The 15,956-nt window shown below is 42.3% G+C and overlaps 1 protein-coding gene and 1 long non-coding RNA gene across 3 annotated transcripts in view; both read left to right on the forward strand.

Moving 5' to 3' along the window:
• The first annotated feature begins 106 nt into the window (after positions 1-106).
• Positions 107-2,414, forward strand: LOC306808250. Its single transcript, XR_013775939.1, has 2 exons — positions 107-538; positions 579-2,414. It is a non-coding gene; the product is annotated as an uncharacterized lncRNA (long non-coding RNA).
• Positions 2,415-13,403: 10,989 nt separating this feature from the next.
• TMEM164 (transmembrane protein 164) overlaps positions 13,404-15,956 on the forward strand; it is a 29,901-nt gene continuing 27,348 nt past the window's right edge. The window contains exons 1-2 of one of the 2 annotated variants that reach the window (XM_079319274.1): positions 13,404-13,499; positions 13,924-14,490. In XM_079319274.1, coding sequence (XP_079175400.1) covers positions 14,122-14,490 — 369 coding nt within the window. In that variant the 5' untranslated portion in view covers positions 13,404-13,499; positions 13,924-14,121. Of the gene's footprint in view, positions 13,715-13,923; positions 14,491-15,956 lie in introns of both variants that reach the window. The other variant, XM_079319273.1, reaches the window with a different exon arrangement.

Below are 15,956 nucleotides of genomic sequence, written 5' to 3' on the forward strand. Positions count from 1 at the left end.
TTCCTAACTAAAGAATATACATTTTAAGAAAGGAAAGCAGCATTGACAGAGAGATTTCTGATATATACTACAAAAAATCTAGGGAAATATGTGGAACTTTAAATTTATTTTTTTTGGTGCCAACAGTTACTTGTCTCATCAGCAGAACAATCAGATCATCACCATAAAAAACAAAATTCCTAAAAGTAGACTTCAGAGGAAACTTTGAACAGCCATTGCAAAAGATTGAGTAGTTAGCATGTAATGAAATATGTCCTATGCTGCCTAGAGACATTCACAAGAAAGAAAATTAAGTGCTATGGAAATGAAATATTTCATTTAATTTTTCACAAGATCCAGTCTAAAGTGCATAAACACAGCTAACAGTAGCCACAACAGGCCAGACATACTAGAAAGAGCCCATGAGATTAGGATACATTATGGCTAAAAATATGGTTAAAAATTGTCTTCATTTCTATACTCTTCTCACCAGAACCTCTTGAGTTTTATAATTTCCTTTAAAGGAATAATAACATTTTAAATATGATGCCCTAATTCAGTATGAAACCATTTGGGGAATTCATTAGAGCGAAGACCAGACTTCAGTGAGGAAGTTCAATAGTTTTTCTGTTTACATATGTGATGGCAGAAGTTTTTGACAGGAACAGCAAGGCCAGTTCTTGATACTTTTTTCTGGTTTTTTATTTATTTGGAACCTAGATAGAAAAAAACCTACTTGTTCCCCTTAACTTTGTTCCAATTTTTCATTTGAGCTCAATTTTTAAAAAAATACAGTACTTCATTTTAGAAAGTAGCAGTAGTCCTAAGCATGTATGTTTGTGGGCTGGCTGCTGCTTCAGCTGCATTTCTGAGGAACACGGAACAGGGAAGAACAAACAATATCCCCTGTGGTGATCCTGTAATGTAGTTCTCACAGGGAGCAGTTGCAGGTGCCTATATTCCTCTGAATTTGCACAATGAGAAATAATGTTGGTAAGGTTAGAATGACTCAACTTATTGCTTATCTGTTTGTGGCCATTCCTATAAGCCTTGGGGGCAAATACACATCAGTAGATTGCATGAGAGACAGATATCATCTTGTGTCCAAACTGTATTTTGTTGCAGAAAGGAGTACTTAACTCATTTTAGAGTAACTGGCTTCCTGTGTAACAATTTGCCTATTACAGAAAGATTAAATGGTGTGTTTCTTTGGGTTTTGATATTTAATTTCTGAAAGTGAAAAAACCCAATCAACATATAGTTCTTTACACTGAAAGACTGAGTTGTTTTCTGTACATAACATAAAAACCTAAGAGAAATTCCTAAAAATTATTTGGTGATAGACTGGCAGTATGCAAGCCTTATAAAGTCTTCTTGTTATTGTGAACTGTGTTGCATGATTTTTTAAACGACCTGTAAATGTTCCTCTTGAAACATCTGTTTCTATGGTTGTAAATCCCTATAAAAATCAGTACAAACTAATTCTGCTTTCATCCGATATACTCTTTATTTATATCAGAGGTTGCTTTGCACAGAGTGTAAAATTATGGAGTTACAACACAGAACTCTAGCCCAAGGACAGAAGTATTGCCTATGCTTTAAATCAAATGGGCAGCCTTTAGGTATTAAAGTACTGTGTGCATCCTGTCTTAATTCCAGCAAGCTGGCAGTCTGCTGTGATATGCTCCAGGAGTTCTGTTTCAGCTTGTTCCTGAAATGGTAAGGGACTACTTACAAGAAGACAGTTTTGGAGCTTCCATTCTTTAATGATTAACAAGACACTGCACCTATAAGAATCTCATTTACTTAGCTTGTGAAAAAGTCAGGATTTTGCTGGAATTCAAATTGTGTTCTTTTAATTCTGTCTTTGCAGCAAAGCTTGGAGCCAGCTTGGTTTTTCTAACACAATCCCTTTCTTCAGAGACTGATTGATCACTGCACTGTTTCTCATCAACCCAATACAATTACTTCCATAGCACTGTGGAACACTGAAAAAGGAACACAAATTCCAGGAGGAATGTCTTTTAAAATGTAATTTATAGACAGTTTGCTATAGTGATGTAAACCTCTTCATCAATTTTGGTTATTACTTTGTATATATTATTGTGTAAGTGTAAGAAAGGCATATGATTATTTGGTCATCTTTTTCAGACCCTTTTGGAGTCACTCATAAAACATTTCCTACATACACTTTTATCTTTCCCATCCACTTAGGTCTGTATAAGCTCTTGCTTACATGAACAAAGATGCTAGAATAACAAGTTTCTACATTCTTAATAGCATTTTTCATTCAACAAGTCAACCTTTCCTTTGCATAGTAACTTCATTGCCAAAATCTTTTGGGTCTAAATTGGTCTGTTTCCATTCATATCTGTGGTACACAAAACATTTGTCCATGAAAAAAACAGAAATGTCATATAAAGATGGGAAGTACAGCTCAAAGTACAAAAAAGGTATTTGAATTCTTACTTTAAAAAAATGTTCCCTGTGAGATGAAGGATTTGACTCAGCACTCAGATCTGTAAAGTAAAAGCATTTGTAATGAAGAGTCCAGATGAAAATCAATGTATAATGCTATGGAAAAGTTAACAAAACTGACTCTTAAATGTTTGCACTTGTAACATTGACTTCTCTTTTGTCAGCAAAACAGAAGAGAATTCTACTTGCACAATCAGTTTGTCATATCAGTGGCTGATACCTATTTGTACATGTTCCTCAGGTTTACAATTAACATCATTGTTAAATGATGTATGCAAGACATATTAATGCATATACTTAATTTACACAATACTTCTAATTACTGTGCTTTTGTTTTTGTTGGTAGTTCTATTACAAGTTAATTATTGGAGTCAGTTGTTTAATTTATTCACATGACCATATATGCAAATTGTTGGCAAAAAATAACTCATTGTTGTAGTAGCTACAGAAGAAGTAAATGCTTGTGAATGAAGGCGAGTTCTGAAATTCACAGGCCCTGGGGCTGGGGAAGGGAATGGCTGCATTATGAGATGCTCTCTGCCCCTGCTACTCTGGTACTCAGGGTCCAACTCTGCCCAAAAGCAGACACCACCACCACCCAACCCGCTCACCTCATCCCCTGTTATCTGCTGTATCTGGCTCCACAGGCCAGCCCAGGGATCAGTATTACACAGCTGAGAAGTACCCTGATAACAGTTTCTTCTTGCTCAGATGAATAGTATCGCTTACAGACCTATTTTCTTACCACACAATGATACTTAAGGTGATGCTAGGGAGTTTCAGCTTTAGCCTCTGAGACCTAGAAAATTTAACTCCTTCATTGGTATACAATGGAAGCATCCCCACATAAAAGAGTTGTAGCAGCTTGAGAAAATGAGAAGGCATTGCAAAAGTAGGGAGGATAACAAAAGGTACATTATATTCACTGGACAAGCAGCCTGAGAAACTCCATCTCTTACCAAGTTCTAGAATATTATTTTTCATTATTTCATCCAACTGTATTATCAGGCCTAACAAGAGATGCCTTCCTTATCTTTTCCTTATCAAGGATACAACAGTAGTAGGGCTGTTTTTCCTTTAAATATTATTGATCAGCATTGAAAATACCACCCTTCAGGAGAAAAGTTAGGAGCAGCCCAAGTGTCAGCCCAGGACACCAGAGCACAGCAGTGGCAGCACCTTCTCTCCCCTCACACACAAGTGAGGGTCAGTTCTGTCCGCAGAGGCTGCTCAGCAAACAGACCATGTGCAAAATGTGTAGCACAGGATTTTCAGTTCTAGTTCTCTAGAACTTAGTTCTTAGAATTTAAAGGGTTGCTTAAAGCAAAGTAGTTATATATGTTTTCACACTGGACTTATGTATGTTACAGTAAGATCTAAACTCCCCCAATACCAGCAATGTGTTGGGCTTGTATAACAATTTCATTCCTTCTTATAAGCAAACTTCTCCTATTAGAAAGGAATTATTTTAATTTGGAGACTCTGATGGTGGGGTGCTGTTAGCTGGAGTTCCATGGCCTTCCCAGAGAAGTGTCCTGATAAGGATGTTCAGGTAGCATAGGCACTGCTGTGCTCCCTGGCAACTCTTCGTGAATCTGCTTTGGAGAGCGACAGGAGCATTGTATGGTGTTCCACAGAGAAATTAATTGAGCTTCTGCCACAAAGGAACAAAGACAGCTCCAAAAGGGTCTGAGGGAGCAGGGTTTATATAGGGAAAGCAGGGAGCAGGGTAGAACAACAGGTAAATGGCTGAGGGCTCAGGGGCAGAGCAAAGGGGGAAGGACCAGTGGGGTACAAGCAAATTGCACAGAGCACAGAAGCATGCAGGGGAATTTTCCTCACTGTAGCAATGGAGGTTAGTGCCTAAGGGCATTCCCTCCAGGGAAGTGTAGTAGATACTCTCTCAGTTGGCCCACTGGCCTACACAGGAGACAGATCACATAATTAAACATAGGTTCACTCTTTCCCTTTCTTATCTCTGCTATCTATCAAATTTAGTTTTATACTGGAACTTGACAAAACACTGCTGTGCTAGAGAATTAAAATCTATGTCCCTATTCAGTGTTATTCAATGTTACACTGACATTCACCTCCCTTCCCAGAAATGGCTTCCCACAGTAGAAAAGCCTTTAGACTGAAATATTGCAGTGCAGAGCATGTGCATGCTAAACCAGGTTGCCATGTGACTGCACATGCAAATCCCGTGTGTCTTCAACTTTGACCCAATATCAAATTCTTATCAAAAAAAGCAAATTTATAAGGTGGGACACCCCTTCCTCATAGAGCTTTCATTGGCAAGTCATCTGCCCTAGTTATCCTGTGAAAGCAGCTTTGTCCCATGCTTCAGGTAGGAATTTTAGATAAGAGAACCCACCAACTTCTTGTTTGAGTTTACTTACAAAATTAACTTTATAATCAATGCTACTGTTTCATCTTTTCCCCTATTTTTATAATAATTTCAAACATTACAGGCTTTTATACTCCTCTGCAAAGTAAGAGCACTTGAAATGCATAGAGTCCTTGCAGTGCCGGGACAGAAATGGCAACATAATTTCTATGTATTTCCTTTTACTTTTGCTACTTATTTAATGCTAAAACTACCAATTAATTTCTGGCACTTGTTTTCAATTTTCACTTTCTTTTACATAGAAAACCCAGCAAATGCTACCTCAATGCAATTTCCATTAATTGCATTAAAATGCAAAATTAATTTCCATTAAATCCCACTTACAAAATGTAGGGCCTTTCACAATTGATCTTGCAAATAGACATAATTAACCTGGGGAAGTTATCACACAAAACAAGGGAACAACAACAGGTATTTCCACAAAAAAAAAAGACTCCATGAGAAGTGCATCAGGCATTTAATGAGCTTCCACTGCCTCCAGCAGCACAGGGCCCTATGCTTATTTGGAGGAAATCAACTTAGATGGCTGAAATGTTGTGAAATTAATCCCCATTATGACGCCACTGACTTCTATGGTGCTACCCTGGGCACAAGGATGGCTCACAGGCTATAAAAAGTGTTGGCATAAGCACAAGGAAATTCAATAAAAATGTTAGAGGATTTGTGATGAACGGGAGGCTTGAACAGTTTTAAGCCAACAACTCAAGATTTAACTTTAGACTCATTTTTCTATGGTATAACTTAATGACAATTCCTCCTAATACAGAATTTGAAAGTTAAAAATAAGCCATAGTAAACCATATTCAGTGTCTCAGGAGGTCTACAGTAATAATACCAATTAAGCCTAATAACCACCTAAGTCTGTAGGTCTAAGACATTCCCCTGGGTGTTAGGTGGCAAGTCACTAAAATACTGAAATGTCCCACTGTCCTGGGGTGACTTTGTGATGTTGAATTGTATCCCCATTTGTCTGTTTAGCCCAGAAACAAGTTTTGTACCTTTAAGGCTGGATTTGAGAATGAAGTGGGGGAAGGAAAAGCACCAGGAGCTTGCACCTGCAGCCCACTGGGACCTGGTTGGGCAATAGAATTTTCCAGCGCTGGAGGGACTGAGAACAGACTGAGCCGAGCTACCACCCACAGGAGAGAGGCTTTCTGAATTTGTCATCTCTTCAGAGCAGCGAGAGGTTTTCTTGTTTGGTATTGTTCATTTTTTTGTGTGTGTTGGGCAGTGCTTTGCCTGTTAAATAAACAGGTTTTTTCCACTTCTTTCTGATGAAATTTCTTCCCGAAGTGGTTGGAGGAGGGACTTTTTTTATCCTAATTTCCTGGCTGCTTTTCCCTCTCTCTTTCCCCATTGGCTGAGGTACTCGAGAGGCACAGACTTCCCTGAACGCCTGACACCTGAGATTCCCCTCTAATGTATAATCCTCCCTTTTAATTTTTAATTCTTGTAGAATTCATAATTTCCCCTGCTGCTTCTTTCATCTTCTGATACCAAATTTCATTTACCAGCAAACCTACAGTTTCTTTGTAAAGGCAAATCTCTTTCCCCATTCATCAATCAATCAGTGTAATCCCTCCAGTTGTTTCTTTTATCTCTAGGTGCTAACTTTATCTACCATCAAATCTACAGCTTGTTTGTAAAGACAAATGTAACATTCCTCTCATGATAACGGGAGGGAGACCCAGAGGTACCCCAAGAATTCGGCAGCACGGCTTTGGAGGAGGACAGTCGGAGCTGCTGCTTGGGGAAAGGGAATTCACTGCTGCCAGACACAGCCCAGAGCTGCTTCTTCTGCTGTGGGTTGAACCTCTGCTTGTGAGAGCAGCCACTGAACTTATTAACAACTTATTAACAGCTACCCCACTAAAAAAAGGGACCTATCACCATCTGCTGGGGAACCTGGGCTCCTGATCGCCATCATCTCTCCCTGCCCTGCTGGGAGCTGCGCCTCCAGTGCCCTGCCCCTGCTGCTTCTTCAGCCGCACCCCCTGCCTGCCAATACATCTTGCTGGCCCAGCCTGCTGCTTCTGAGAGTCCTGCTGGGACACTGGGATCGTCTGTCCCAAGGTTTGTGAAGCAAAGCCTCTCTTTTCCCTCCCTTCCCGTCTGGGCCCGGCCGCCATCACCGCGTGCTCCCCGAGCCCGCGCCACAGCGCCCCCTGCAGCCGCGGGGGAATCACCGCACCTGCGCTGCCCGCCGGGAGCCCCCAGCGCCCCTGCTGGCTGTGACGGGAACTGCACCAAAGGGGAAACTGCCTGCGGCCCACAGGAGTGAAACTGGGTTTGTGGTTTTGTTTATTGTTAATGCTGTTGTTGTTGTTGTTTGTTTGCTCTATTATACATACTAGTAAAGAACTGTTATTCCCATTCTCATATCTTTACCTGAGAGCCCCTTAATTTCAAAATTATAATAATTCAGAAAGAAGTGGTTTACATTTTTCATTTCAAGGGAGCCTCCTGCCTTCCTTAGCAGACACCTGTCTTTCAGACCGAGACAAGCTCCCATCCCAAATTTCCAGTGAGTGGTGCTGCTCACATAGTGTACTAATTTTATTTTCAAATGAGCTTCCCTTGAACTGCCTTTGTAGCATGGCAGTGACCAATGGCATCTTTGCTAGAAATCGCCTGCTTCCAAGAAAGGAAAGGACAGCTGTTTAATAGCAGTGAGAATTCTAGCTCTTTAAGACTCTTTCCCTCCGAGGTGGAAACTAGGCTAAAGCCAAGCAGGACTGGGGCTGCCTACCTGCTGTGCATGATCCATTTTGTTCTCTGTTTAAAAAGTGAGTAATTTTATAGCAAAAGGTTAATTGCACAAGTCAGATGTCTAGCCTGATTTTCTTCATAAAATATCATCTAGAAGAGAGGGATTTGACACACGTGGCAATGGGAAAAATGTCTTGAAGCCCAGGCAAATCCACTGTGCACACTCCTATGGTCTCCAGGCAAGGTCACAGGGTAGATGCCTCACCTGAGTGGGTCACACACGCCTGCTTTGTGACATTAGTTCATGTGGTACTGTCTACGTGTGTACAACCCAATGTACTTCAACCTTTACAAAAGAAATATCTCAAAAGACCAACTCCTGGGGACATTTAAACTCTTTTATACAGCACATGAATGATTGCATAAGAACTGTCTGCCACCCCACAGATAATACAAACTTTCCATTAAATGTTCACCAAATTGCACTTGTCTGCTTGACTGATAATTTCTTTCCTGTTGGTTGGGGTTTTGTTTGTTTTGTTTTGTTTTGTTTCATTTTGTTTTAAGAAAAGCAAATTTTATATAGATACCAGGTATTTTTTAAATATCCTTTTTTCACTTACATAATTTGTAGATCCTAGAATCTCACTGCACTACAGAAGTAAGAGAAAGCATGCACTACTATTGTGATGAAGATTTTAAAGAATCTTTTAATGAGAAAACTGTACTTTATTCTGTTTGTGGGCTGAACCTCTAGAATTTTTTTAGGTTATATAGCAGCCATTTGTGGTCTTTGGACTCAATAGCAGCAAATAGATCTGAAAACCAGGAATAGCCTGAAATGTTTTAACCTGGAATATAAGGAGTTTTGTTCTTCTTTCCCCCTTCTTTGGATAACTTTTACAATGACATGCTCCTGGATAAATAGAAAAATCTGTTGCTGAGTCCATATGGTATGCTGGGTAACAAGCTGTGCTGAGTACCATAGCACTGACCCCTCATCCAGGCAAGAAGGGATTGTGTCAGGGTTGGGACTGTGGAAGAAATATTTGCAGTAATCAGCCACGGGAGAAAACTCAGCTCCCAGCTCTGAAACATGTGGATGCCATCCGCCAAGCTGTGAAAATGCTCATATGTACACAAATCATGAACCCTGATAAATATAGAAAGCTCTGTGGTAAATATTTTTAAGATTTATGAAAAAGCTTAAGAGAGGCTGAGCTATCTGGAAATCACAGACCTGAAAAACTCTTTTGCATCCCCTGCTCTATTACTAGAAACTGTGAGCAGCAATTCACTGATGTAGGATGAATGAAGACTATGAATGAACGACTATGTGATTCATCTGTACACCAAGATGAGAACATAAGCTGAGATATTAAATCTGCATGAGATAAATATTTTCTTATTTCCTTCAAGCACAGGGCACTACATTGCCCTCAACAAATAACACAGAAAACCCCTTTTATATTTAAACATCACCTCCTTTACAATAAATGCAATCCTAATATATTTCAAGAAAACTTAGTTCAAGTTATTTATCACAAATTGTCAGCCCAATGATTGCTGCAGTTTAGAGCTAGTTCCTTTCTACCCCATCTCATCTGAGAACTAACAGGAGAACACAATTCCTGCCTTCCTTCCTGCAAACATTGACTCCTTTTCCAAACCTCTATTCTATCCAAATGCTTCTTGTGCCTAGGCCCCAGCCAAGATCTCAGTGACCACGTGGCCATCATCCCTTTTGCAGAAACAGGCACATATTCTTGGAATTTTAAGTAAAATTTCCATATTGTGTCTTATGCAGGTGTGTCATATTCTGTTAGAATAGAACTAGTTCAATTCAGAGTAACATAGAATCATAGAATGGCCAGGGTTGGATTCTCATTCCTTCCACTAGACCAAGCTGCTGCATCCTCAGAGGGAAGATTTACTACCTAGTATCTAACTAAACCATCTCTTTTTCAGTTTAAAGCCATTCTTCCTTGACCTATTACTCCATGCCCTTGTCAAAACTTGCTCTTTAGCTCTGGTGGAGCCCCTTTAGGCACTGGAAGGTGCTCTAAGGCCTCCCTGGAGCCTTCTCTTCTCCAAGACTGAACACCCTCAACTCTCTCAGCCTGATTAATAGTAAATTGTAACTATTTAATTTCCTATGTGTAGAAAAGTGTTTATAGCAACATCTCAAGGGGTAAACCAACAAAACTTGTACTGCTATTGAAAACAAAGTGTGTGTGTGAGTTATTGTATTAGTTACAGAGCATTGGGATGAGAATTTCAGGGGCTGAGCAACCACCAGAGGGCTGGCAGCTGCTTCCAGACTGTTCAGTGAAATGGGTAAACTTTCTGTAGGATGGCACTATGTGCCATCTTGTGTCCTATGTGAGGCTCCTACTCTTTGTGAAATGCATTAGCTTGCACAGAAAGCATGCCAGTATACCCACTTTTCCTCAATAACTTATTAAGACACACTAAAGACATACCTCACCATGGCCCTTACCATGGGCTACAGGTGAATCTGAGCCCCAGCACCTCTCTCTTTGCTGTATGTAATTGTTTCTCTCACTTATTCTCACTTCTTTCTTCGTCTACAGCTGCACAGGGGTTATTGCCTTCTGAAAACTGTTATCCCAGAACTGCTGTCTCTGTTGGTGCTGGACACAGCCTTGTTCAGCAGCTAGCCTGTCCTGGAGCCAGCCAGCCTTGGCTCTGCTGGACATCAGGGAATCTTCTGGCAGCTTCACAAGAGCCACCACCCCTGTAGCTCCCTCAACTACCAAAGCCTTGTTATGCAAGCCCAACATAAAGGTATAAGAGCAGCTTTTTGGTATTTTAAAGCAACTAGTTTCAGGGGTTATATTCACAGAAATATCCAAGTGTGTGACTGATACCTGTGTATGATAATAAATGATGGGAGATTCTAACAAAATGCAGATTTGGCTCAGAAATCTTTGTGAAAGATGGACACTGCTTGATCACTCACTGTAAAGATGAGGTATCTAACACCTCCTTCTCAAGTATCCCAAGACATAAAAATACACTGTGATAACACAATGATATAACATAATAGACCTGGCCACATAATATTCCATGACAGAATTAAATGGTACAAATTTAACACAATTTAATTAACTATAGGTTACACCATGTTATAGTTCTCCTTCCTACCTTTCTCAGTTTCTGAGACTACCATTACATTTGTTTTACATTATGTTAAATTATAGCAGTTCTCTGAATTTGAACACCAAATATAACTGTGGTTTTAATAACAAAAGTAAATTTTACATAGAAGGTGAGGGAAGACACAGTGTTCTGAGTCTCTCAGGTTGAGGTTCATAAATAGTGACAGTGTCTCATATTCTGAAATTAATTCTTAGTTTTAAAACTAAGAACTCAGTTGTAGCCAAAAGGGTTTTCAGTAATTCATCATGGTACTCAATAAACTGTGGAAAAACAGAACAAAAATAGAAAACACACATTCTTTTACCTGCAAATTTATGTAGATTTAGAGTGTACCTCCTATGTATACCAGTTACAGCTTAAATCAACTCTAACAAACAATTAGAGACTGGGGAAAGTGCTGTTAAGGATCAGCTTCCAAGAGAAAGAGTTTGGATGGTTCCTTGTAAAATGCTTTTTATTATACTTAGTAATAATATGGGGCTAGTACTGCACATAAAATAAAGCACATGCATTGAAAACTGAAAAAGGGCTAAACAACACAGGACACAAACACAAAATGGAGCATTCTAAGGCATAAATGTTTAGCTGCTGATGTGTGAAAAGTGCAGTCATCTTTTTGTTAGTTCTCAAGATACTTCAAGTTTAAGGAGAATATGTGGATGGAAACTTTCATTTTCTTAAGAACACGTATTTTATAGTAGATCCATTTTTTCAGACTCAACAAAAAAATTTTTCCCCCCAGCTCCAAACAACTTCAGAGACTGTGTTTACTCATATAGAGTATGAAACTACAAAGAAATATTCCCATTTTTCAGGCGTCTCCTCCACCTGTATTGCAGACAGACTGTATTGTTTGACCTCTTCATTTCAACACAAGTCATCAATGTGCAGATAAACTGTTTTCTTTATCTCAGAGCAAACTTTGCTGATTCATTTTAATTCTGACTTTCCCCTGCTTTTACATCTTGACAGTGTACTGCTCTTCTAATGGAAAGGGTTTTTCACTTCACCAAAGATAAGCTCAGGAAAGAAGTCAAAGAAACAGACCCCAAACACTGCCGGAGGTGAGAGGCTGAAATACAAAGACAGGGTATAAAACTGCCTGGAATTGCCTCTAGCAGTAGCAGCTGTTCTCTCGTGTGTGACTGAGGGAGTGGAAAGGGACAGATCTGTCCCAGGTTGTTCATGACATCAGATAATCCAATTGGTAGATGCCTAAGAGAAAATATTCTGTGCATTGTGAGCAGTAATCCTGTGTTTTAGAAATAGAGTATCTTATTGAAAAGTAATCCTGCATACTAGAAATGGATGAAGAAGAAAACTGCCAAACATTGTTATTAGTGATGAACTGCTTGTTTTGAGTATTCAGGCTGTGAGCAGGGTTATGCAGCATGCGTGTGTTGCAGGTGTGTGTGTGGCCAGTTAATCGGGGGAGGCATTTACACGAACATGGTGCTGCAGGTTTAGAGCAACAGTAGGCATTTTAACCAATCAGTAGTGACTGAAAAAGCAGCATTTTATAGAATTCTTATTAAGCTCAAATTGTGGAAAGAAGTCCTTGAAGATTTTGGAAAAGCCTGGTGGGACCCCTTCTTTCACAAAAATGGAGTAATTTCCTCCACAGCAGAATGGCAGCGACATACCAGGTGTTGCTGCCCCTGTGTCTATATAGAAATAATTTTGACTCACCCAGTACTGATATCTGGACCTTTCAGACTTAATTGTGGAACTAAGTTTTTATTTTCAATTAATCAGGGTCAACAGTTTGGCCAGTGATGGTGCTATCCTAATGCTATTCTGTGAAGAGGGAAAGCCCTGAAATGATCAGGATGGGGAAACCAATGTGCTGCATGTGGGTAATGTGAAATAAAAGCTGTAGGAGGCAGCTCTCAGGGCATGTCCATAGCTCTGATTGCCTTGAAAATATTTCCGTAACCTGCTACCCTCTCTGGATCTCCACAGACCGTTACCTTTCAGACACAGAGTAACTTATTTGCAAGACAACCTCTTCACAATGCCACAAACCAGGAACCAAACCTGGACTCTAGTACACAGGGCACACATGGCAGTAAATCGCCTAAGCACAAAGACAAATGGAGTCTGCGCTGTGTGCAAGGCACGAGGCACACCTGGCTGCAGGCACCTGTGTGCGACACTTGGCACACCTGGCTGCAGGCACCTGTGTGCGACACTTGGCACACCTGGCTGCAGGCACCTGTGTGCGACATTTGGCACACCTGGCTGGAGGCACCTGTGTGCGACACTTGGCACACCTGGCTGCAGGCACCGGTGTGCGACACTTGGCACACCTGGCTGCAGGCACCGGTGTGCGACACTTGGCACACCTGGCTGCAGGCACCTGCCCATGTCCAGACCCGAGCTGAGCTGGAGTCCCGCTCGGGTTTGTCCCTTCCTCGGCCGACCTACCCATATCTGCTGCAATGGCACTTGAAAAACTCGTTTATCGAGTTGAGGTCGCTGCCGATCAAGTCGGCGAACAGGACCACGCTGACGGGCGTGCAGGGTTGTGCCCGGTCCCTGCCGCCCTCTCGGTCGGTGGCGCTGAGGGGACGAGCCGCGGGCAGCTGCGATAAGGGGGAGGAGGAGGAGAAAGGGGGGACCGCGCGAAATCAGCGGCAGCAGGGGGAGCGCGCACCCGCCGAGGGAGGCGGGCGCAACCGTGAAGGAGGGAGGAGCGGGCGGCCGGGCGCAGCCAATTCGGGGGACTCGTCCATTTTTCGGCGTGAGTCAGGCACGTTGGTGGGGTGATGCTGCGGCGTCGGGCAAGGGCCGGGCTAGCCGCGGGGAGCGGCCCGCCTGCTCGGGCCCGGAGTCTCGGCCGTGCCGGCACTGCCGCTGAGCGCAGTGGTGCTTCCTCTTTCCCGCCCCTCGCCGGGGCCGGCGCCATGGCCGGGGGCGCCGGGCCTGCCGTTCCCTGACACCAGCCCGCCCGCGGAGGTACCGCACCGCGGATGCGGGGGATGCGCGAAGGGGGGAGGACAGGGGGTTGTGGAGGGACAGGGGGGCAGGCTGAGGGGGCTGGATGCGGCGCTGGCCGGGGATTAGGAGCGGTGGGCGGCAGAGCCGGGCGGGGAGAAGAGGGGTCCCGGGGTGGGGGATCTGGAGTTGGCAGGCTCCGTGGAGCTGCGGCCTCTGCCTCCCCTTAGGCTGCTGCGTGCGGGACTCCTCCGGGCCGCGGAAGGGAAGCACTGCCCGTGTCCCCAGCGGAGCTGCCCGCTTCTTGCAGAGGCTGCCAAGGAACGACTGCAGTGGGAGCGTCTTGGCGTTCCGTGCTTCGTCAGCCCAGCAGTATTTTGATTCCGTCTTGCTCCTGCCTGTTCCTGAAGAAGAGGTACTGTCCCGCCATGTCTCGCTACAGTCTCCACAACCTCCTGGACTGGATGTATGGCGGGGTGGACCCCAGCTTTGCCGGCAATGGAGGGCCGGAATGTGCCGCCTTTCTCTCCGGCCAGCAGCGCTTGCTGGAGAGTTTGGTCTTCCTCAGTGTGGGCACCGTGGAGATCCTCGTGTCGCTGTGGAAGCTCAGGCAGCAGCATGTCCGGGAGCTGGAGAATCTGCTGCTGCAGCAGCCGCAGACTAAGCAGGAGAGCCTGGGCAAGAATGTACTGCTGGTGCTGCTCTGCCTCATCTTTGGGCTGGAGGTGGGGTTCAAGTTTGCCACCAGAACTGTAATTTACCTGTTGAATCCCTGCCACTTGGTGACCATGATGCAGGTAAGGCTTGTGCAGGGGCACCTGGAAGTTTGCTTTTGTGATGTACTTGCAAAACAGTATTTTTTTTTTCCTCATAGTTGGTTTGTGGACCAAAACTGCCTAGCAAAAGTACAAATGCCAAGAATGGTATAAATATTTTAAAGCTAAGCTTTTTAGTCAGTTAAATAGAAATCTATAAACGAAAGCAAGTCAGATGAAAAGGTGAAATTGTAGATCTAGCTAATGTCCAGATCTCTGGTTAAAAGTGCAAGTAATTACACTTTCAACCAGAAAGCTTCCCTTTCTCATCACTTGCCTTCGCCTGATCCTTGCTTCAAAAATAGAAGGTGCTATTTTCACTGGTAGCACTACTAAAATTTGCACCAAATCTAATGAAAACTAATGCAAAACCAGCTGTGCAATTTACGTGCAGCTTTTTCAAGCAAGTGCCTTCTAGGGGTGTGATTGTATTTTGTGAAGGTGTTGGAGAAACAAATTACTCATTATGCAGATAATGTTGTTTTACCTTTCTAATTTTAGAGGCTGAATAGTAAACAGGTGTTACCTGTTTCTCATATGTGGGGTGGACAAACTGATGTGGCCTAACATGTGTGGATAAACCATTTCCATTAATGACTTGTGGCATAGTTGTTGATATGTAATAATGTGCAGTTTGTGTAGATTCCAAAATAGTGGATGCATAGACAGCTACTGAGCTAGGCTATCTAAAGCTTATAAGCTGTGTTTGTTTATAGTCCCGTGTGTGTACTTAACTATCAGGTTTGCTGAGCTTGTTAAGGAGTGTAGGAGATCTCAAAAATATTATTTTTTGGCTAATTTTGTACCCTCAACACTGAATAGCTTAAAAAATTCAAGGTCAAGAATTAATCAAAGAATGTCAAAATTGCTTTCATGGAAGTTGTGATAGCAATGTCTGTTCTGTCCAGGTGTTTAATTTCTGTCTGTCATGCCAACCTGAATTCAAATGTTTTTGTAAGTGGAAAGAACTAGTTCAGATGTGTCATTGCAAGGATGAAGTGTTGATCAAGTGAATGTATTTGACTGCCTCAACAGGTCTCATGGCTAATCAGCTTCCCAGAATTTGTTGCCATCCTGTCATCTGCTTGAATTACCTAGAAGCCATGGCACTCATTTCCTGTTCTGGGTTTTGTCTTCTTGCTTAGCTTTTAGAGGAAGAAGGGTGTTTCTTCACCAGTGTCAAGCATGCAGCATCATTGAGAGAAAAATCCTTCAAGTCTTAAATAATTATATATATTTTTTAACAAAGGTGAATGGAAACTGGTGTGGTTTCTCTGCCAGCTGTGGGATGGGGCTTGTTTGTGCAGCATAGTGCTTAGTTAGTGTGTGGTTCAGCAAGGGGAGAAGCCTGTGAAGTAATTCATACTGAACTCTTTCTTTACATAAAAAATGGTCTTTGTGAAAATTATTTTAATACCTCTATTATAAAGGAAAACAAAAACAAGCTG

This window comes from Erithacus rubecula, assembly GCF_903797595.1.
Source record: "Erithacus rubecula genome assembly, chromosome: 15".
Classification (NCBI taxonomy): Eukaryota; Metazoa; Chordata; class Aves; order Passeriformes; family Muscicapidae; genus Erithacus; species Erithacus rubecula.